The sequence below is a fragment of the Hibiscus syriacus genome, unplaced genomic scaffold (assembly GCF_006381635.1).
Source record: "Hibiscus syriacus cultivar Baekdansim isolate YM2019G1 unplaced genomic scaffold, ASM638163v2 tig00110890_pilon, whole genome shotgun sequence".
Lineage (NCBI taxonomy): Eukaryota > Viridiplantae > Streptophyta > Magnoliopsida > Malvales > Malvaceae > Hibiscus > Hibiscus syriacus.
This window is the reverse complement of record NW_024062900.1, coordinates 12295048-12318262: the sequence shown is the minus strand read 5'-3', so window position 1 is coordinate 12318262 and position 23215 is coordinate 12295048. Positions and strand designations below refer to the sequence as shown.

The window sequence follows — 23215 nt, the reverse complement described above, 5'->3', positions numbered from 1 at the left end:
TAGAGCAGCAATTACAATAGAGTCAAGCCCATAACGAGAAGTTGAAGGGGAAAATTTCAAGTTTAGAGACTGCATTACGACGATACCGAAGCGGGGAAGGTAGCTCGAGCCAGAGGGAGGTTGAAAGTCTGAAAATACAAGTGAGTGAGCTTGAAGCCATGGTTCAAGATTTTCAGAGGCAAGCAAGTGAGCTATCGATAGTTCCTTATGAGGAGGATATACAGTGGCGTTTTCGATGGGAGCGAGCTCAGGCGAGAGTTAAGCAAAGAGAGGACCTTATTGCTTGTTACCTAGGACACGCGCAGAGAATAGCTCAATATTTGGTCATTCTATCTGAGGAAGCTGCTGATGTGACTGAAGAACTGGATCCCGAGGCTGAAAAAAACCAGAAGATCATGGAGTTGCTAGCACACGTACAACAAATAGGAGAGATGGTGCAGATTTATTTGTGATTGGTTTCAACTTTGTAATTGAACGTCGTTCTAATATAAAGAGTTGTTCTAAGGAGTCGTTCCAGGATCAACACCCTGCATTTTGCATATGCATTTTTTAATACATTTAAATTTTTGTATCGCATTTTATTCATTCATAATCATATATTTCAATATTCATTAATAAACGTCAACATTAACAAAAGGACTCTATGATAGAGGAATACTGGAAAATCCCAAGCATACTTACAGAACCAGGAAGAAAGTTATGGAGGAAAAACTTGCCCAAATTGAGAAGGCTCAGTTGGAGTTACAAGATAATATCAATAAAATGCAAGAAGATATGATGAATGCCCAAAAGGAGATGTTTGCCAAGTTTGCGAGTATGTTGGAAGGAAGAAATCCGGAACATGGGAAAAGCACTGTGCCAGGAGTTGTAACTGAGGACCCACTTTATCCTCCAGGGTTAACCCCATAACAATCTCATAACGTTCAAGTGACCCCTGTTCATGTCGGGAAGGTGCATATTAATCCAGTCGGTGCTTCTGTTAACGTACAGCCTGGATCTAGTTCATATCAGGAAGAACATCAATATCATCAAGTTCCGGACCTTGATGAAGAAGCCAAGAAGGACCAAAATAATCTGTTGGAAGAGAAATGGAAACAGTTAGAAAGAGAAGTCAGAGCCATGAAGGAAGATACCAGTGTCTATGGATTCAACGCAAAGGAATTAAGTCTAGTTCCAGATTTGGTTTTGCCACCAAAGTTCAAGGTTCCTGACTTTGAGAAGTTTGATGGTACCAGGTGTCCTTCTGTGAATATCACGATGTTTTGTAGGAAGATGATCGGATACATAGGGGACGATCAATTGTTGATACACTGCTTTCTGGAAAGCTTAACTGGCTCGGCAATCCGGTGGTATAACCAGCTGAGTAGAGCTAATATTAAATCATGGAAAGACTTGGCTAAGTCCTTTCTTGAGCAATACAAACATATAAAAGATGTTAGGCCCAACAGGATGATGTTGCAAGGAATGGAAAAGAAGTCTAACGAGAGTTTTAAACAATATGCTCAAAGATGGAGAGATGTAGCGGTGCAAGTCCATCCGCCATTGGTAGAGGAGGAAACAAATATGCTTTTTGTCAATACCTTAAAGGCTCCTTTTTTCTCGCATCTTATCGGTAATCCTTATCGAAGTTTTGCTGATGTAGTTACGGTGGGAGAAATGATTGAAATGGCAGTTAAGAGTGGAAAGCTCGAGGGAGGAGAGTCTAGTAAGAGGCCACCAAGTGCAAGTCCATCCGCCATTGTAGAGGAGGAAAAAAATAGCTTTTTGTCAATACCTTAAAGGCTCCTTTTTTCTCGCATCTTATCGGTAATCCTTATCGAAGTTTTGCTGATGTAGTTACGGTGGGAGAAATGATTGAAATGGCAGTTAAGAGTGGAAAGCTCGAGGGAGGAGAGTCTAGTAAGAGGCCACCAACGAGGAAAAAGGAAAATGAAGTCAGTAATGTGAGGCAGTACGATTCTAATAACATCACTATTTCCCATCCTCAAGGAGCAGGGTCATCGACACAAAATGATAATAGACAAGGGGCAAGGGACCAGAGGATAGAGAGACCTCAATTTGACCCCATCCCAATGACTTATAAGGAATTGTTTCAGATTTTGTATGATTGGCATGTGGTTTCACCGTATCACGTGACACCAATGCAATCTCCTTTTACCAAATGGTATGATGCTAGTGCTCAGTGTGAGTACCATGCAGGAAATCCCGGGCATTCCATTGAGAATTGTACTGCGTTTAAGAAGGTTGTCCAAGATTTGAGAACGAGGAATGTCATCAACTTTGGTGACAGTGAGCAGCCGACTATAGCTCAGAATCCGTTACCAAGCCATGCAGGGACAGGAGTTAACGCAATTACTGAAGAGAAAAGAAAGAGGATTGTAAGGAATGTTAGTGAGGTGGTATCACCCATGAGTTGGGTGTGGTGCCAGATGGTTAAGGTAGGATTGTTGAAGCCCAGTTTGATGGTTGAACAGTTTAACAGTGGAGAGGTATGTCAGTATCATAACAGTGAAGGACACAGTATTCAGCAATGTCCTGACTTCCTATCTTTGGTACAATACATGATGGACAGTAAAGAAATTGAGTTCTTTAAAGAGATTGCTGAAGAAGAGGAAGCGGAAGTTTGTGCTTCAGAAGGATCGTCTAAAGGGGTATACAATGCCAGTTGTCCCCTAATTATTACTCCCAAAAATCGAGTTACTAAAAAGGTAGCTCCGAAAGTGGTTATTACACCTCCATATCCATTCCCATATCGGGATAATAAACAAGTCCCTTGGAGATATGATTGCCAGATGGGAGATGTAACAAAAGAGAATGAGGAAGTAGATGAGGTGTGACACTTTACCAGAAGTGGTAGGTGTTATTCTCTTAATCCACCTAAAGAGTCTGAGAAGAAGGTTGCGGTTGATAAGGGAAAAAAGGTTGATATTCAGATAAAAGAAGATGAGCCTGTTATCAATGAACCAGTAACCGAGAGTGAAGCGGTAGAATTTTTGAAGTTTCTGAAGCACAGTGAGTACAGTGTTGTTGAACAGTTACACAAGTTGCCTGCCCGTATTTCTGTTTTATCATTACTTTTGAGTTCAGAGGCCCATAGGAATGCTCTGTTAAAGGTTTTGAACCAGACTTTTTTTACGAAAGAGTTGCCCATGAAAAGTTGGGCCGGTTAGTTTCCAATATACAAGCTGATAATTTTTATCTTTTTCTGAAGATGAGATCCCTTCTGGGATGATTGGTAGTCAGAAGGCTTTGCACATCACAGTTAAGTGTAAAGGGCATGTGTTATCCCGGGTTTTGGTTGATAATGGTTCGGCTTTGAATGTGATGCCCTTAGTGACTCTAAAGAAGCTTCCATTAGATAGTACGCTTATGAGAACCTGTCAAAGTGTGGTTCGAGCTTTCGATGGGACTAAAAGAGAAGTGTTGGGCAAGATTGATGTTCCTCTGACTATTGGTCCAGCAACTTATGAAGTGGAATTTCTCGTAATGGACATTATGCCTACATACAACTGTTTGTTAGGAAGGCCTTGGATTCATCATGCCGGTGCAGTTTCATCCATATTGCACCAGAGACTGAAATTTGTGATCGATGGAAGGTTGGTATGTATTCATGCTGAAGAATACATTATTGCTTCTGTTTCTACTACTGCTCCGTCTATTGAAGTGGATGAGAAAGCAGTTGAGTGTTCTTTCAGATTGTTGGAGTTTGTCAATGCTACGTTTGTGGCTGAAGGAAGGAAGATACCAAAGCCTAGATTGTCAAATTGTACCAAAATGGGACTCAAGCTGACCCTTGGAAGAGGAGCAAAAGTTGGGAAAGGGTTAGAAAGTCAGTTACAAGGACCAGTGAATCCAATATGCCCTGTTACTAAAAGAGATCGATTTGGTTTGGGGTATCAGCCAACTCCGAGGGATAAACTGAGGGGAATTAAGAAGAGTCAGGAAATGAGAAAGGCCAGATTAGCTGGTGAAGACCTTAGCTGGGAACCTATGACCTTCCCGCCGTTGAGCAGCATTTTCATATCTGGGGGGCATATGTTTCAAGGGAATTCAAGGAACACTGAGGTGATGGTTGAGAATGCCTTGGGAGATTTAGGCATTAATGTTATAACTGATGGTGAGTTTGAGGAAATGAGAGCTATGGGCATTTATCCTGCACCGCCGGGCTTCGTGTTGAACAATTGGACCACGGAAGAACTGCCTGTAGTTTACAAATCTGTTACAGAGTAATGCACTAGAACTTTCTCCCTGTTGTTCATACCCTGGGGCAATAGGTGATTTTATGTAAAGGGTTAAGCTGTTTCTTTTTTCTTGCTTTCAATGTTCCTCTGACTATTGGTCCATCAACTTATGAAGTGGAATTTCTCGTAATGGACATTCTCTCATGCATTTCATTCATTCATTCTTTGTTGTATATATGTATGTATTTATTTCTTTCTATTTATTTTTATGGGAAAAGATCCTCCCATATGTATATATCTATATATATCTTCTCTTTCGTTTTTCTTTCAGGAACTCATATAATAATATGAATGCTAATGACTCTGACCCGGATATTGATTTCGAAAAGCCTATATGTCAAGGGGAAATCGAGGATTGTGATGATGATGAGGGATGTGAACTACCTTCTGAATTGCTGAAAATGGTGGAAAATGAAGATAAGTAGATTCTGCCTCATAAAGAGTCTACTGAGATTTTGAATTTGGGGACAGATGATGATAAGAGAGAAGTAAAGATGGGTACCACTCTGTCAGTTGGAGGTCGACAAGATTTGATTAAATTGCTTCGAGAATACAAGGATGTGTTTGCTTGGTCATACGAAGATATGTCGGGTTTAGATACAGAACTGGTTGTTCACAAATTGCCAATAAAGCCTGAGTGTAAGCCGGTACAACAAAAACTGAGAAGAATGAGACCTGAGATGCTGCTCAAGATTAAAGAGGAAGTGAAGAAACAATTTGATGCCGGGTTTCTTAAAGTGACTAAATATTCTGAGTGGGTGGCGAATATCGTCCCAGTACCAAAAAAAGATGGAAAAATTCGAATGTGTGTCGACTACAGAGATCTCAACCGAGCAAGTCCAAAGGATAATTTTCCTTTGCCACATATAGACACTTTAGTGGATAATACTACTGGAAATTCTTTGTTCTCTTTTATGGATGGTTTCTCTGGTTACAATCAAATTAAGATGAACCCTGAAGATATGGAAAAAATGACATTCGTTACCATGTGGGGAACGTTTTGTTATAAAGTAATGACGTTTGGACTGAAAAACGCAGGGGCAACATATCAAAGGGTCATGGTGACGTTATTTCATGACATGATGCATAAAGAGATAGAAGTTTATGTCGATGATATGATTGTCAAAGCGAAGACAGAGGAAGAACATATTGGGAATTTGAGAAAGCTCTTTAAAAGACTAAGAAGATGCCAGCTAAAACTCAACCCAAATAAATATACTTTTGGGGTGACATCTGGGAAGCTGTTGGGTTTCGTAGTAAGCCGAAAAGGAATTGAAATAGACCCAGATAAAGTAAAAGCTATTCAAGACTCGCCACCCCCACGAACATAAAAAGAAGTCAGAGGATTTTTGGGGAGATTAAATTATATAGCTCGGTTTATTTCATAACTGACGAAAAAGTGTGATCCCATATTCCGCCTTCTTCGCAAGAATAACTCAGGGAAATGGAGTGAGGATTGTCAAAGAGCTTTTGAAGCAGTGAAAAGATATTTGTCGAGCACTCCAATCTTGGCGCCACCCATCTCAGGAAAACCATTGATTCTGTATTTGTCGGTTTATGAAAATTCAATGGGGTGTGTGCTGGGGTAACGTGACCAAACTGAGAAGAAAGAAAGGGTTATCTATTATCTCAGCAAGAAGTTCACTGAATGTGAGACTAGATACCCATCCATTGAAAAGTTGTGTTGCACTTTAGTATGGGCTACCCGAAGGCTTAGGCAATATATGTTGTATTATACTACCTAGCTTATATCCAAGCTTGATCCCTTGAAGTATCTTATAGGTGTGCCTGCATTATCTGGAAGATTAGCTCGTTGGCAGATCATATTATCCGAATTTGACATCCAGTATGTAAACCAAATGGCAATTAAAGGAAGTGCTATAGTGGAATTCATTGCAAGCAGGGCTTCGAAATAATATGAGCTGTTGAGCTTTGATTTCCCAGAGGGAGAACATTATCCTTTCACCCGTCGGCTTAATTTTGATTGTACAAACAATATGGCCAAGTATGAAGCTTGTGTTCTGGGTCTTAGAGCTGCCGTTGAATGCAAAGTAAAAATGCTCAAGGTGTATGGAGATTCAGCTTTGGTAATTTACCAGCTCATGGGAGAATGGGAGACAAAAGATCCCAAGCTTGTAGACTATCGTAAGTTGGTTATGGAACTTGTTGAAGAATTTGAAGAAGTAACTTTCAATTATCTCCCCAGAGAAGAGAATCAAATGGTAGATGCCTTAGCCACACTGGCAGCAGCATTTAAGATGAATGAGCATTCAAAAATGTTGCCCATTAAAATGAAGGCTTATGAGTATCCAGCCCATTATTTTAATATTGAAGAGGAAGAATATGGAAACCCCTGGTATTATGATATCTTGCAATATATAAGGTATCAGAGTTATCCGGAACAGGCCACTGAGAATGATAAGAGAACCATTAGAAGAATGGCATCAGGGTATGTGCTTGATGGTGAGACTCTATACAAGAAAAGTCTATATCAGGTCTTGTTAAGGTGTGTTGACACGAAAGAAGCCAAGTTGATTCTTGAATAAGTGCATGAGGGAATATGTGGTACCCATGCTAATGGGCATGCTATGGCTAGGCAGATTATGAGATTTGGGTATTATTGGTCAACTATGGAAACAGACTGTATTAATTATGCCCGAAAATGTCACAAATGCCAGATTTATGGAGATAAGATATATACTCCTCCTCTGTTGCATGTAATGACGGCTCCGTGGCCATTCTCAATGTGGGGCATGGATGTTATTGGTCAAATTTCGCCCAAAGCTTCAAATGGTCATCGCTTCATCCTGGTAGCCATAGATTACTTCACCAAGTGGGTAGAAGCAGCTTATTATGCAAATGTTACCCAGTTTACAATATGTAAATTCTTAAAGAATGAGATCATTTGTAGATATGGTTTACCAGAGAAGATTATCTCCGATAATGCGTTGAATTTAAACAATAAGATGATGGACTCGGTCTGTAAACAGTTCAAAATAAAGCATCATAATTCCACCACTTATCACCCAAAGATGAATGGAGCAGTAGAGCCGGCTAATAAGAACATCAAAAGGCTCATAGAGAAGATGACTGAGACCTATAAGGATTGGCATGAGAAGTTGCCCTTTGCTCTGTTTGCTTATCGAACTTCAGTACGGACTTCAACTGGGGGCAACTCCATTTTCTTTGGTTTATGGGATGGAAGCTGTCTTCCTATTGAGGTGAAAATTCCCTCACTTCGGATTTTGTCAGAGGTGAAGCTCAATGAGGCAGAATGGGTACAGGCTAGGTATGACCAGTTGAATTTGATTGAAGAAAAGAGATTGAAAGCTATTTGTCATGGGCAGATGTACCAAAAACGTATGATACAAGCACATGGTAAGAAAGTTCGTCTTCGAGAATTTCATTAAGGAGATTTGGTGTTTAAAATGATTTTGCCTGTTCAGAATGATTTCCGAAGAAAATGGATGCCCAACTGGGAAGGACCTTATGTTGTCAAGAAAGTTTTTTCCGGGGGAGCTCTAATTTTAACTGAAATGGATGGATCAGAATTACCTTATCCAGTGAATTCTGACGCTGTTAAGAGATATTTCGCTTAAAGAAGAAATGAAAAAAATAAAAATGAAAAATGAAAAAAATAAAAAAAGAAAGAAAATAAGAAAAAATAAAAAATGAAAAAAGAAGAAAGAGAGAAAAGGGAAAAAGGAAAAAAGGAAAATGAAAAATGGAAAATGGAAAAAAAAGAAAAGAAAAATGATGAAAAAAGAAAAAGAAATAAAAAGGGGGGTTCAAGATGAAAATCCGCAAAGGGCGTCTTGAAACCAAAGAAGGTCTCAAGTTGAAAACCCACAAAGGGAGACTTGAGTTTTGTTTAAATTCAGAATTCGTGCATGGTGGAGATTCTGAATTGATTTTGGAAGTAGAAGGAGCTCCTGATATGGGTAATAATAATGATAGTTGGTGATCAGGGTTGGGACCAAAGATTAATGAGTCTCGATGGAAATAACCAGGAGAGAAATTGAATGCACATGAAATTCAATACTGGTTTAGGGCATCCAATGATGGAGATTTGGGAGTTTAGAAGTATTTTCACACTCTTAAGCATCATCACAATTTTGGAGATCCTTTCGGCAGAAGCTACACTCGAGTCATTCTAACGGTGTGCCAGTTCAAAAGCATTTGCATTATTGATATTTGAAGATGCCTACTCTTTTGTTCTTTTACTTTTTTCCAGTTAAAAGTTTGCCATGTAGTTACCTAAAAATTCTTTGCATTTTTATGAATAAAGAGACGTCTTTTCTTGTTAATTTCCCTTTTGCAAGCATCTTATTTTGAAAAGTTAAAACATATAGTTTAACTTGAAGTACATGAGATCATTTTGTATTATTGTGCAAAAGGTTTTGGAAAATACAGGTATTCTAAAGCTGACAATGGTTTATACATTTAAGCTTGTGTGGCTACGGGAAACTAAAACCTTGGAGTTCATAAAAAATCTCAGCCATTAAAAGATGATCCAAGGAGATTGTCATTTATCAAGAAGTTAGTCATGGGTACTGACGGATTTCAAGAAAGAAATAAGTTAAGGTACTGTTAAACCGAAAGATGTGATATTGAGATTGTTAACTGGGGAACTGGTTAAATATTTTGTGCCCAAGATGAAGCCGAGTTCCATCAAGATCAAAAGGAAATAGAGTTCCTTCGAAGAAGAAAATGCATCAAACTGCATATTTGCATACATTTAGGCATAAATAGGATCATGGCACTCATAATTGCATGATGACTTAAGCATTTGCAGGTTTCCCAATGATAGTTGAAGATTGAAGATATTGAAGCATCGAGATGAAGATAACTAGTTTTGAGATATTGAAAAGAACGATGTTTATACGAAAACTGAGCCAAAGCGGATTCACATATCCAAGGGCTTCCGGACAAGTTTTCATGATGGAGATGGATTTTTAGAAATTTTCTCAAATTCTAAATTTTTGAATATAATATTTTCGAGCATTTGTTCATGATTGATAATGCTTGATTTTCAGGTTTGACCTTTGAAACAGTTCAATCTTAAGCCTTCACGGAAGAGTAGTGAAGCAAACTCAGTTTATGAAGATCGAGTCTTATACTCTCTAAAGGAATAGGGAGCAGACACGTTTGTTGAAGATTGTTCGAGTTCTATACTCTCTGAAGGAATAGAGAGCAGACCCGTTTGTTGAAGATTGTTCGAGTTCTATACTCTTTGAAGGAATAGAGAGCGGACCCGTTTATTAAAGATTGTTCGAGTTCTATACTCCCTGAACGGATAGGGAGCGGACCTATTTATTGAAGATTGTTCGAGTTCTATACTCTCTGAAAGAATAGAGAGCAGACCCGTTTTATGAAGATTGTTCTAGTTCTATACTCCCTGAACGGATAGGGAGCGGACCCATTTTATGAAGATTGTTTGAGTTCTATACTCTTTGAAGGAATAGAGAGCGGACCCGTTTTATGAAGATTGTTCGAGTTCTATACTTCCTGAACGGATAAGGAGCGGACTCATTTATTGAAGATTGTTCGAGTCTTATACTCCCTGAAGAAATAGGGAGCGGACTTATCATTTGAAGATTTTTCAAGTGCCATTTATACCGAAGTAACAATGAAGTGCTTTAATCTTTTGAAGTTCTCAAGACCGGACAAACTCGATCATCTTTTGATCTTTGCTCTATTCTCGTTGCACGACAATAAGCAAAGAGGGGCAGCTGTAGATGCTCCTTTTTATCCAGGGCTAGATCGGAGCAGACCCAAAGCTGAGTAATTGAAGGCCCAACTCAAGCCCACGTGAATACTCCCTGGAAAACTAAAATCAGTTATCGGGAGTTAATAAAAAAGGATTTCAGTTTTCTTAATCTACGAGGAAGAAACTATAAAGGAGGTGGGGGGTCGGTTTTTGAAGATTTAACATAGGCAAAAAGGGAGAGAGCACAGGAAAATAAGAGAGGAGGGAAGATTGGAGCCGAGTGCGACCATTACGAGAAGAACAGAGATTTTACTCTCTTTTTTTAAACACAATAGCGCAAAAGAAAAGAGGAGTGGTGTAAGAGTTTTCTTTCCCATATTCGAAAATCAAACAGTGTTGTCACAAAGGGATTTCCTCGGCCCTGGTTCGTTGGAAGCAAACAATAGAAACAAGTCAATTATTTTTGGCATTCGAGTATAAGTAAGCGAATTCCCGAGGTTTTTCTCCAATTCTTCTTTTGAAGCTTTAATTTTTGTTTCGTATTTGAAACTAATAGAAAGGTAAAGGAGATAGTTTAAATGCTTGCCTTAATTGTAGTTCGTTTCGTTTCGCCTCCTAGCTATTTGAGTCTATACTGTTGAAAATAAAGGATTGTGTTAGATAAATAGATTCATTATAAATCTAGGTGAGGAGAGTCTCGATAGTCTACCTTGCAATGCGTCGGGGTGTTTGTCGACGTTTACCCAACCGGATAGCTAATCCTTTGAAGGTTTGGGGGGTTTTCGGTAGAGTTGAAGAGATGACCTTGGGTGTTTATTTGGGCTTTTTGAACGCTAGGGTTGATGGTTAGAGTGAGCGTCGGTTACCGAGGAGGTTGAATGGTGGTAGAAACTGAGATTTGGTGAGTGATCGAGAGAAGAGATAGAAGAGATAGAGAATGGATGTTGGGTGTCTCGGTTGAATTATAGTAGTGGTCGGGATTTAGGGTGGTTGCCGTTAAGAGGTGACCGGAGCGAGTGTAGACCCTTTGATGAGCAGTCGAGCAGTGGCCGACATCTATTCCGCTGGTGAGGGGCGATGGAGCGACAGTAGCCTTCCTTCTCTGGCGTGGGCAGTGTGCGAGGAAGAAAGGGGAGAGGGAAGTCTGAGTGATAACTTAATTTAGTTTTTTTTATTAGATTAAATATAATAACTTTAGGGATAAATCAGGTTTAAGCCCTTTCACTTTAGGCGCATATTTGCAGAGTAGTCCCTTATTCATTTTAATCTTGAGATTTTTTTTTCTTTTTCTTTCCCGAATGTGCAGGCACTATTACGTTATTTTGCATTTTGTTTTGACTTAAACTAAATAAGATAAATTGCGTATAAGATCTTATTTTATGCGTATACTTATATTTAGGTCCCCTGGTTTATTTTTTATTTGTATGTTGAATTTTACATTTATTTAATTTAGTCATTTTTAATATGTATATATATATTTTAAAATTTATAGTTTAGCATATCATGTCTTTATTTTTATATTTGAATCACATTTGTACATTATAGGTTAGTATACATAATTTATAATTTTAAATTTAGAAACATATGTGCATAATTTTTTTTGCATGTCACGTTGTATGATATTTTTAATTTTGTTTTGTTAATTTTGGCACGACATCCTTTTTTGCACAATTTGCATGATAGCCTCATTTGCATAACTCAACATACCACATAATTGGATTAAGGGTAATATACTTTTAATTTAAAATTGTTTTAAGTGGCCAGTCATAACTGATTTGAGGTCCGCTTTTAATGATTTTAAAATAAAAGTGTATCCATTAGTGACGTCTAAAAATTGATTCATCACTCTAAAATTTGGGAACGAAAGAAAAGGAAATGTTCGTTTATTTAAATTTATCGAGAAAAGGTTGTTATAACTTTTAAGATCTGGTCTCGATATTTGTAAATAATCGAACATTCTTTATCTTTCTAAAATGACTCGGTAATGTTAATTTAATTTATTTGAGTGTTTTTGAATGTTTTTAAATTTACATTTTTGTTTTATGGGATCAAAAATTAAATTAAGTTCGAATTTGTAAAGTTCAATGCAAGGACGTTAATTAATCGACTAGGTATCGATTTACGTGGGGATGCTAATCCTTCCCCACACGCAACCGACTCCCGAACTCGGATTTTGGTAACGCAGACCTTAATTTGTTGTTTTAATTAAAATTAATTTTTATTTAAAATGACAAAACGTTTTTGGGTGCCCAATCACACCCTAATCAAAGGTTGGTGGCGACTCTTCGAACCGTATTTTTAGATCGTAAAGGAAATCCAAAATTTTTCGAAACGAGAGGTCTTTTATATTACATTTGTTTTTAAATTAAAAATCAATTGAACGAGATAAGTTAAAAATTGATGTGATTTTCAAAATATCACTTTTTCACCTTTTAAGGAAAAATCGTTTCGACATTATTAATAATTTAATTTAAAAAATTAAAAAAATAAATATATTATTTCTTTTGAATTGATTGTTGGCTTTTCAAATCGAATATCAACTAACTCGCTTTAACTTGTTAAGAATTTAAATTTAAGCTTAAATTAAATCTATTCAAATTAAATGTTGAAAAAATTTTAATTAAATCAAACTTGAGTAAATTATAATTTCATTTGTCTCGTTCACAACCCAATTTGTAACAAATATTTATAATTACAACTTTAAAATATCCGCACGCAATTCCAATTCCAAGAATTATTGTTTTTCTAATGCAAATAGAGTGACTAGTTTTATTAAAAGAAGAAAATATTTTAAATTATAATGAAGTTCGAAAACTTAACACATAATTATAGTAATTTCTTATAATCATTAATAAAGTAAATTTGTCACTCATGTTCATTCAAAGATCATATAAGAAAAAGATTAAAATTCATCCAAGAAACTTGAACAAAAGATTAGTATGAATAAATTTGACTGCATCAACAAACGAATCACAATAGAGGATTAAACTTCCGAAAGACCACCAACAACCGCAAATCAGGGTGGAGCGCTATAAGAAAACTATTTACGAATGTAAATCGCGTATTCAAGTCTAATCCGTAGGTCCAAAGTAAGGAAGATCAACAAGATAACAAGTAAATGTCATGTTAATCAGTCAGGATGATATCAATTCTAACCCTAAAAAAATAGTCAAATGACCGAAAACGTGTCATGAAAATAAAAAAAATGTATTATACATGTAGAATTATTAAAAATTAAAAACACACAAAATAAAATATACATATAAAAAAGTAAATGAGAGACAAAAAAACACAGACGATTATTGACTAGGATCAAAACTGATGTCGCCACCTATAAGTAAAAAAAAATGGCAGGTAAAGGCTAGAGAAAAGAAAGATGCTAGGGTTATACAAAACTAAAACATCCGAGAGTTATTGCTTTGTATCTCTGTTTTGAAAACCAGATCGGACCGGCCGGTTCAACCGAGAATCGTTGTCTAGTCCAGTTCAATCTAAATCGGTTGAACCGCTACGAACCGGCCAGAACCGCTGAACTATTCGAATCGGACCGGCTGAAAACAAAAAAAAACCGGAAATTTTGTTTTTTTTTTTTTAAAAAAAATTAAACCAAACGTCGTTTGTTAAACGAGCCAAGTCGAACTCGAGTATTGCTGAGCTCGACTCTAACTTGAAAACTTTAAAAGTAAGCTCAACTCCACTCAAACTCACAAGTTAAAAATTATCAATTTCAAATCGAACTCGAAATATAATATTGCAACTCGAACTCAAAAAGGCTTGAACTAAAAAAAAAATTAGAAGCTCAATTGAAGCCTAAAATTCGAGCTTGATTGAAGTGAAAGAATAGTTCACTCAATGCTCACCAAAAGGCTCCATGATTTTGAATGTCAAATTACCTCTATTATTTATAGAAGTTAGTTGTGATGCTCTTCTATGTTTCTTAGCAATGTGAGATTGTTTTGTTCTCATATTTTTACTCTTTAGACTTTTGGGATGCTCTTCTATGTTTCTTAGCCATGTGAGATTGTTTTTAAAAAAAATTAAACCAAACAATATTATTTTGTTATGATTTTTTAGCCCCAAATTTATTTTTTAATTATAGTTATATAATTATATTTATTATTTAATATGTTTTATCTTAAATATTTTGTTGTACTTAATTTGAATCATTTTGTTTCACTTGATGTTATGGTTTTTAATTTATATATGTTATGACTTGCTTTGAATATGACTTGTGATATAAAAAATTATTTTTTATTAAATATTTTTGGTATTTTTATTTAATTTTTTAAATAATTATGACGTCGTCCGGTCGGACCGGTTCGACCAGTTGAACCAGTGAACCGGTAGCATGGCCGGTTTGCTAACCGGTCCGGTTCTGAAAACCATGCTTTGTATACGTAATTTTATATTAAAATATTCAATAGAGTAACTTATTCTTGTGATGTATGAAAAAATATTTTTTCAAAAAGTATATATATTAACAATATAAATTTAATAGAAAATTAGGAAAATTACAAATTAATTGATTCATAATACAGATACATTTTCTTTTATATTTTTTAGATCTCTTTTGTAAGCTACACCGTAGTTCCTCGAAACTTTTGAAATTTCATATCTTCGATTAATTATAATTCCTTGATATAGTCACTGACATGCTCACGTGATCTATTGATTGAACCTATTATATGACATTCAAATTTATTTACTTTGTCAATCTATGAATGATCATCACCATTGAATATGACATGCTAAAGTTGGTGAACCCGTTTTCTATTAGTGGATGTATCCTATTTGACTATATTCCTGGTACTTCACTCTTAGAAACAGATAACTCTTGTTGCAGTTGGTTTATACAAGATTCATATGATTTACTCAACTCCCTCTGTCAATGAAGCAATTTAGTCCTAAATTTATTCCTTAAGTTACATGCGTAACAAACATGATTATAACTTGAAAAAATGCCCAAAAGTAGAAAAATGATAGAACCAATTACCTCAGCAATTAGAAGCTTCTCAAGTTGTGCATTCTCAAATTTGTACTCTTGAAGACGGGATGAAAGTCCATCACAAACCTAGGAATCAGGGTAGAACAATTTGTTACAAAATCAGAAAAAAGAAAGAAAGAGGAGACAAAAAAAAAGCATCAAAACATCTAATCTGCGAGGGGCTAATTAGGAGGCACAAAAACATTCACACTCATTTGCAAGTTAGGTTGGTTCCTTTTAAAGGTTACTTTTTTTCACGAGGAAGATTTAAAACGAGAACATTCTTCCAAGCAATATAACAGAAATATTCTCAAGTCTCGGCCTAATAGATGGATGGCCACAAATATGATGCACTAAAAGAGTGTTGATAACAAATTAGATCTTATAAAACCAATTAACAAATTGAAGGAAACGAAACAGATATGATGATTTTATCCAAAGGGTGCAGCTTATTCTGATTCATAACAAAATTTTGTTCAGGGTACTCAAACATTTACCAACCCACTCACATATCCACCCACTATGGTCAGGTACTGAACTCTTATTTTCTATAGGTAGTACATGAGAGTGAAATTCAATTGCTTGAATACACATTAGTCTCAATATTCAGCACCAAAAGGAAAACCAATAAATTTAGGGAGCTTACCCGAGCTAGTCTTGCCTTTTTTGATTGACCGGTAGAATTGGTGGTTTTAAGCAGTCCTTGAGCCTGGATGAAAACCATAGGACCAGTGAAAAGGACTTTTAAATGGTTGCAACATGATAAGATTCCAGCATCAACTACAATTTTAGAGTTGAGTGTATTTGTTACCTCATCAAGTTGGTCCTGGGCCATTTTTGGAGGAGTGACAACATTTTGCGCTTGTAGTTTATTTTGATTCACAGGAGTTTCAATTTTAACATCGTCTTCTTTTAACTTAGCTTCAGAGTTAACATGAGAATCAACAACTACATGTTGTGACTTCTCTTGTTCAGACTTTGAAGGGACATCTGCAATTTGGGATTCAGTATCTTGGCCACCATTAATTAGATGATCTTCACTGAAGCATTCTCATTGAGAAGCTCACATTTGAACATCAGAAGCATTCTCATTGAGAAGCTCACATTTGAAGTTGATAATGAAGCATCTGCATTGTTGACAATCGCAGAGGCTTCTTCCTGATCAGCACCATGTTTAACCACATCGGTATCCAACGACCCAGATATAGGAACTTTAGGGGAATCTTTCTCACTGTTGTTATACAGGTCAGTACTTGTTTGGACCATAGAAATTTAGAATTAGCACTTGAGCTTCCCTCATTGTCAGAAGAAAAAGTATCATTATCTTTATCAGGTGTTACATCAGATTGTAATACTTCTGAACTTGTTTCCTTGCGCACAATATCACTAGATTTGGGATTTTTTTTTTGTTGGAAGTCTTTTTTGTTCCTGAAAACAAGGAAAAATCTGATTAAAACTATCTTTAGGAACATATTTACTTGAAATATACGCATAATGCTAATTCATGGTTGCATATTTTTAATACCTTCATCCTTGTCTTTGTCTTTTTTGCTGAAGAACCTTGCACATTAGAAGCTTTACAATTAAAAGAGGGGAGATACATGTGTATGCCTGTGTGTTGTTATATATCTATGAGATTGAGCTATGGAGAGAGATAGAGACACGGATACGGGGGGGGGGGGGGGAGAGAGAAGCAGCAGATATTGTACAATACAGAAAATGGAAAAGAAGATAGTTGTGTTATGACAATAGGCCTCTAAAATATAGAATATTTGATCAAAGTATGATTTTATGTATCAACTCATAATTTATGCGGTTATTCTAGTTTTTAGTTATTGGATTTTAATATTTCACTTCAACAAGATCAAAGTATGGTTACTATTAAGGTTGACATATTTAACTTTCTCATCTCAAAAAAGAAAATTCAAGTTTGATATTTCAAAGAAGAGTTGCACTCCAATTTAAAAAGAAAAGGAAAAGGGATGCTTTAAAAATCTTACATATTGTTATTGATAAAATTAGAGTAATTCTCAATATATTTGTTGTAGAAGTGTTACAGTTATATATACAAGTTGTAATCTTAGCTTTAGGAAACTCTTAAGATAAGAAAGTACTTAATTCTAGGGAATGATATAATCCCTTACAGTTATGGATTTTAATTACTAAAACATATTCACAAAATCTTATGTATCTACACATAATCTTTCTAATTTAGAAATTTATTTTCTGACACTCCCCCTCAAGCTGGAGAATGGATATCCTCCATCCTCAGCTTTCTTGCTAGGTTTTGAAAATACTTCCCAAGTAGCCCCTTGCTAAGTATATTTGCAACTTGATCTCTAGTGGACACATAGGGAGTAAAAATTAGGTCACTGTCAAGTTTCTCCTTTATGAAATGTCTATCCACTTCAACATGTTTTGTCTTGTCATGTTGAACTGGATTATGATAAATGTTGATTGTTGATTTATTATCACAACACAACTTCATTGGACCGTCCCATTTGATTTTCAAATATTCTAAAATAATCTTCAACCAAAATAATTCACAAATTCCAAGTGTCGTCGTCCTAAATTATTCTTTTACACTGGATCTGACCACAACATTTTGCTTTTTGATCCTCTAAGTCACTAGATTTCCTCCCAAAAAAGTACAGTACCATGAGGATCTTTTATCAACTATGGATCCTACATAGTTTGCATCTGTATATCCTTCCAAAGTCAAGCTTCCTCCTTTTTAAATAAAACTTCTCTTTCTGGTGTGCCCTTCAAATATAGTAAAATTTGAGTTACAACCCTTAGATGTGATTCTTTAGGATTATGCGTGAATTGACTCACAACTCCAACTGCATAGGCATTGTTGGTCTGGTGTGTGACAAGTAAATGAGTATTCCCACAAGCCTTTGATATGAGCTTTTGTCAACTATTGTATCTTGTTTTGAATCTCCAAGCTTGTGATTAACTTCTATTAGTGTTTATGCTGGTCTACACCTCAGTTTTCCATTTTTCGTCAACAAGTATATAGTGTATTTTTGTTGAGATATGAAAATTCCTTACGATGAATGTGCCACTTCAATACCATGGAAATATTTTAGTCTTTCAAGTTCTTTAACTTCAAACTCCTTTACCAAACACTTCTTTAGATCATCAATTTCTTTCAAATCATCCCTTGTAACAATGATATCATATACATAAACCATTAAAGTAATTACTCCCCTTGAAGGCGAATGTTTCACAAACAATGTATGATCACCTTAACTATGTCTATAACCCAACTTTAGCATCACATTGGTAAATCTCCCAAACCAGGCTCTTGAGGACTACTTTATCCCATATACAACCTTTTTATCTTGTACATTGCTTGCCCAGTATTGGGACCAAATCCTAGTGGGATGTCCATGTACACTTACTCCCCAAGATCCCTGCAATGAGGCATTCTTTATGTCAAACTACGGTAATTTCCACCCCTGATGGCAGCTAATGACAATAGGATTCTCACAGTGTTCATCTTTGCAACATGAGCAAATGTCTCAAGGTATTCTATCTGATAAGTTTGAGAGTGCTCCTTGGCCACCAACCTTGATTTGTATCTCTCTAACGAACCATATTGTTTGTACTTTACTGTAAACACCCATATGCACCCCATTGTTTTCTTCCCTTCTAGCATTTCTACCAAATCATATGTCATGTTCTTTTCAAGTGCTTCCAGCTCAACTTGCTTGACAATCTTCCAATCCTCATTTTCTAATGCCTCAGATACAATTTTAGGAATGGCAATGGTGTTTAGGCTAGTAAGGAAGGTCTTGTGGTTGTGATACAAGTTATTGTAGGAAATAAATAGATAAAGAGGGTTTTTTATGGTACAAGCTCTTTTTCCTTTTCTAATTGCAAAAGAAAGTCAAAATCCCTATGATCATAAATAGGATCATAACTTTTAGTGGTATTTTGATCAAAAATAGGTTCATTAATTATCTCAGGTTGTATAGGAGAGGAAGAGGATGATTAAACCTGCACTGGTGCCTTCCTCCTTGAATAAACTAGAAAACGATGAGTAATGTCCTGAGTCTTTGGCTGAGGTGTATTAGGATCAGATTGTAAGGAGTTAGATTGGGGTGAATTAGGCTATTGGACAGGCTGTTGGACATGAGTTAATTTTCGGGCTGGTGTAGGAACGTCAAAAAGTGGCTGAAGTAGGAAACAATCTTTGTCCTTATCTCCCCTGAATGAAATATCCCTTGAAGATAAGGACGAGTAAAATAATTTTCTTTTTCTACAAAGGTGACATCAGCAAAAAAACAAAATGTTTCCATGTAGGTGGATGATAACACTTGTACCCCTTTTGAGTAGAAGAGTAGCAAACAAAGATACATTTCAATAAATTTGGATCAAACTTACCCCTATTTTGACAGTGTATATGAACAAAGAAACACAACCAAATATTTTGGGCTTAAGTTTAAGTGGAGGACTGAAACTTGGGAAGAAACTAGTTAGAACTTGGATAGGGCTTTGGGACTCAAGGGCTTCAGTATGCCGCCTTTTATCATATAGGTGGCAGTTAACACAGCTTCCCCCAATGTTGTTTAGGTATATTTTTTTGAAACAAAAGGGTTCTTGTTAGGGCAAGGATGTGGCCATTCTTTGTTTTTTCCATACCGTTCTATTGAAGGGTATTAACATGAGAAGACTCATTTATGATGCCTTTCTCTTGAAAATAGGGTGATATGACTTGGTTGAAATAGTCGTTAGCATTATCTGTTCAAAACTGTTTTATATCGACTCTAAACTGAGTCTTAATCATGGTATAAAAGGTCTTAAATGTATAGCTTACATCTGATTTCTATTTTAGAAGGAATATTTATGACACTCGGGTACAATCATCTATGAAAGAAACAAAACATCGAGCCCCAGTTATATTTGGAATGGTGGATGGCCCCCAAACATCACTATGAATAAGAGCAAAAGGTGTTAGGGTTATTTTATTGCTCATTGGGAAAAAAGTTTGTTTATGTTTTGCAAGTTCACAAATGTCACAGTGAAATTCTTCAACATTTAAGGATTTGAAAAAAGCAGAAAACATAAGTTTTATAACTTTAAAGGATGGATAACCTAGGAGAAGGTGATGAATACTTGGTCTTTATTGATTTTAGATTCTGAAAAAACGGACAATGGTGAATAACTCAAGGCATTGACTTGTCCACTGGGATCTTCAAGGCAATATAGACTATTCACTTGTTTAGCACATCCAATCATTCTCCTCGTTTCTTATTCCTAAAAATACATTGAGTGGGATGGAAGAGAACACTGTAATTAGTGTCCTTGGTAATTTTTGGATTGAAATAAGAATTAGTAAATAGTTTGGGTACATGAAGGACATTTTTAGTGTAAGGGTTTCACTTATAATAGTATCTCCTAGACCAACCATTGTTACCATAATACCATATGTTACTATTATCTTTTTATTCCTAGGACAAGGTGTATAGATGATAAATCTAAGTGGATAATTTGTCATGTAGTCTATAGCCCCTGAGTCAATTACCCAGGAACTTTGGGTAGGTAAATCAGAGACCTTAGAGTCCTAAGAAGATGATATACTTAAGAAAACCAGACTACAAGTACTTGTCGATTAAGGCTTTTCTAGAGACCCCAATAAGCTTTTTAGTTTTTCAATTTCTTCTCTGTTGAACTCAATAGGCAGTTCTTGACAGTCTTCAACCATCTGTTTTGTTGTATATGCTCTTCCTTGCCTTTTTTTTATGGTCATCCTTTCTCTGAAAAACTCTTATTTTTTAAGGCTTCCTATGAAGCTTTTATAGAGAAAATTTTGGAGACAATAATCACCAAAATACTCATACAAAAGTAAAATATTAATCCTAAAGATACGAAGAAATATAAAACCTTCCATTGAGAATGATGACCAAATTAAAACCTAATAACCTTCATAAAAACTCAGTGTCTCTGACGAATGAGACATTTTACGAAGTGATAAAGGAGTGGAGGGCTAACCAAACAATCTGACACGTTGTTTAGCTACACAAGTCTGATTACATCGGGAAATAACCTTTTACCAAATGGGGGATCTGACTATACGTGACCACCGACAAACCAATTAGAAAATAAATGTCGTGATGGTTTTTGTGCGAGAACCAAAACGACTGCAAAGGTATGCGAAAAACGTACCAAAAACCATAAGGATCGTGCCACAAGAGTTGAGAAAATGCATGCCATAAGAGTAGAGAAAAATATGTCACAGAGACAGATATTTTTATTCAAAATTAATAAGACTCGAGAAAAAAATAAATGACATAGTATTAAAAACAAGATAACTAATAATCCTCTATGGTCGACAACCAATATTAAGATAAATGCCGCCACCGGCTAAATAAAAATAAAAAAGAAAGAAGACAGTGACATAGTATAATATAATTTAAATGTTATATTTTTAATTGTAACATAATGTCTATAATAGATATTTTATCTTTTCAAGCTCACTTTTTAACAGTTATATGAAATAGTTAAATTTTAAATATACTTTTGAATAACATTTTTAAAAGTTTATTTCTACACCACTTCTAAAAACCACTTTTTAAAAACAATGTCAAACTAATCCTTAAGAATAAGTTAATCATAAAATGTTGCATACTCCCCTAACATGAGTTTTTTAAATTATATTTTCTTTTATTTAATTATTTATTTTTTATCATTGTTCCATTTGATATTTCAACAATTGATTATTCGATCCAAGATAAGATTATTTTTTATTATTTTATATAAAATCAAATAGGTGGGAATATTCGGAGCGGAGCCCTAGAATCATGAGGACAAAAAAAAATAGGTGGGAATAAATTAAATTCTTAAAGTTTTCTCAACATATCAAATCATATTTTTATTTGGTATTTATATATTTAATCAACTGATCTATTAATAATTTTAAATATATATATATTATCATTTTTAAATATTTATGATGCTATGCTATAATTGATATCATATATTTGTATTATATTTTCATATATTTATAATCATGAATCCTATTTAAAAATAAATAAATTCTCATAACAAGTTTTTATATTTTGACAGTTAGCCTTTGAATATTGGGTACTTTAATCAACCAATTCATCTGCCATCATTTTCTTGTGGGATTGATTCGAAGCGAATTGATTTTTTACTGACTGCTAAAAGAAATATTTTATACAAATCTAATGATCCATTGTACTATGCCTTTGCCTTTTGTTTGTTGCTGATTACTAATGCATTATTGGGCATAGTTCTGGAAAGTTTTATGTGAATCAAATTTCTGCATTGGTCAATGGAATATATTGTTCACATCTTCATGCCTTAATTATATATATTGTAAAATATAAAAATAAAATTAAAATAAAATTTATAATAATAAATGTTAATTTTTGTTATGTACGTGTTCAAAATTATATACATATTATAAAATGTAAAAAAAATATTTATATCATGTTTATGCATCCGTTTTAAATTAATAAATTAATAAATGTTATGGGTTATTCATGCGTTTAAAATTAATAAACTTAGGTTTTTCTCAATTTCTTTATATTATATTTTTTCTCTTTGATTTTTGTTTAGTAGGTAACAACACTAGTCTTAATATCTTAAGTTATGTATTGTTTATGTACGAATTAATTTACTTCAGTGGTTAAAGTAATTGTATTGTTCTTAGAGGTTATGAGTTCTAGCACCAAAAACTACAGTAGGGTGATTGAGTGTTCTTTATTAAATGGTTAAAAGTAATTAAAATATACTATTTGTATAATCATTTAGCTTAATAAAAAAGTATGTGTATTATTTATTAATTATAAATTAAAAGTGAAAAATATATAATAACAAAAATGTCCTCAACATTTGTTTACGTTTTCAATCGTTTCTTTAAATTTGTCATGTTACATTAGTAAAAATATTAATGTCATTAAAAAAGCTTATTTAAAGAACACGTTAAGCGTTCTCGGTGATCAGTGTAGATCCATAAATTATAAAATGAGGTTAAAAATTTTTAATACTCTTTTTTCAATAAATTTGATATGTAAATTTTTTTTATTTTTTCTTCTTCCCTTAATATATTAAAGTATATTTAAAATTTTAGCTAAAATAATGGGTATGCATTTGGTCCCTTCATCAGCCAAATGCATCCCGTTTACAATGTGTATGTATTGTTAACGGCTAAATTTTTTTAAATAAATATTATTTTATATTTATTCATATTATTATAAAAAATTATTTAAAATAATTAAAAATTTAAGATTTATATTACCAATGAAA

At 34.8% G+C, this 23215-nt stretch overlaps 1 protein-coding gene across 1 annotated transcript; it reads right to left on the bottom strand.

The window, feature by feature from the left end:
* Nucleotides 1–15465: 15465 nt before the first annotated feature.
* On the bottom strand, nt 15466–16201 carry LOC120144727 (golgin-84-like). Its single transcript, XM_039158724.1, has 3 exons — nt 16003–16201; nt 15747–15946; nt 15466–15644 (listed from the first exon to the last, which is right to left on the bottom strand). The coding sequence occupies exons 1-3, from the start codon at nt 16199–16201 to the stop codon at nt 15510–15512; spliced, it is 534 nt and encodes a 177-aa protein (XP_039014655.1). The 3' UTR covers nt 15466–15509.
* Between the last annotated feature and the right edge of the window lie 7014 nt (nt 16202–23215).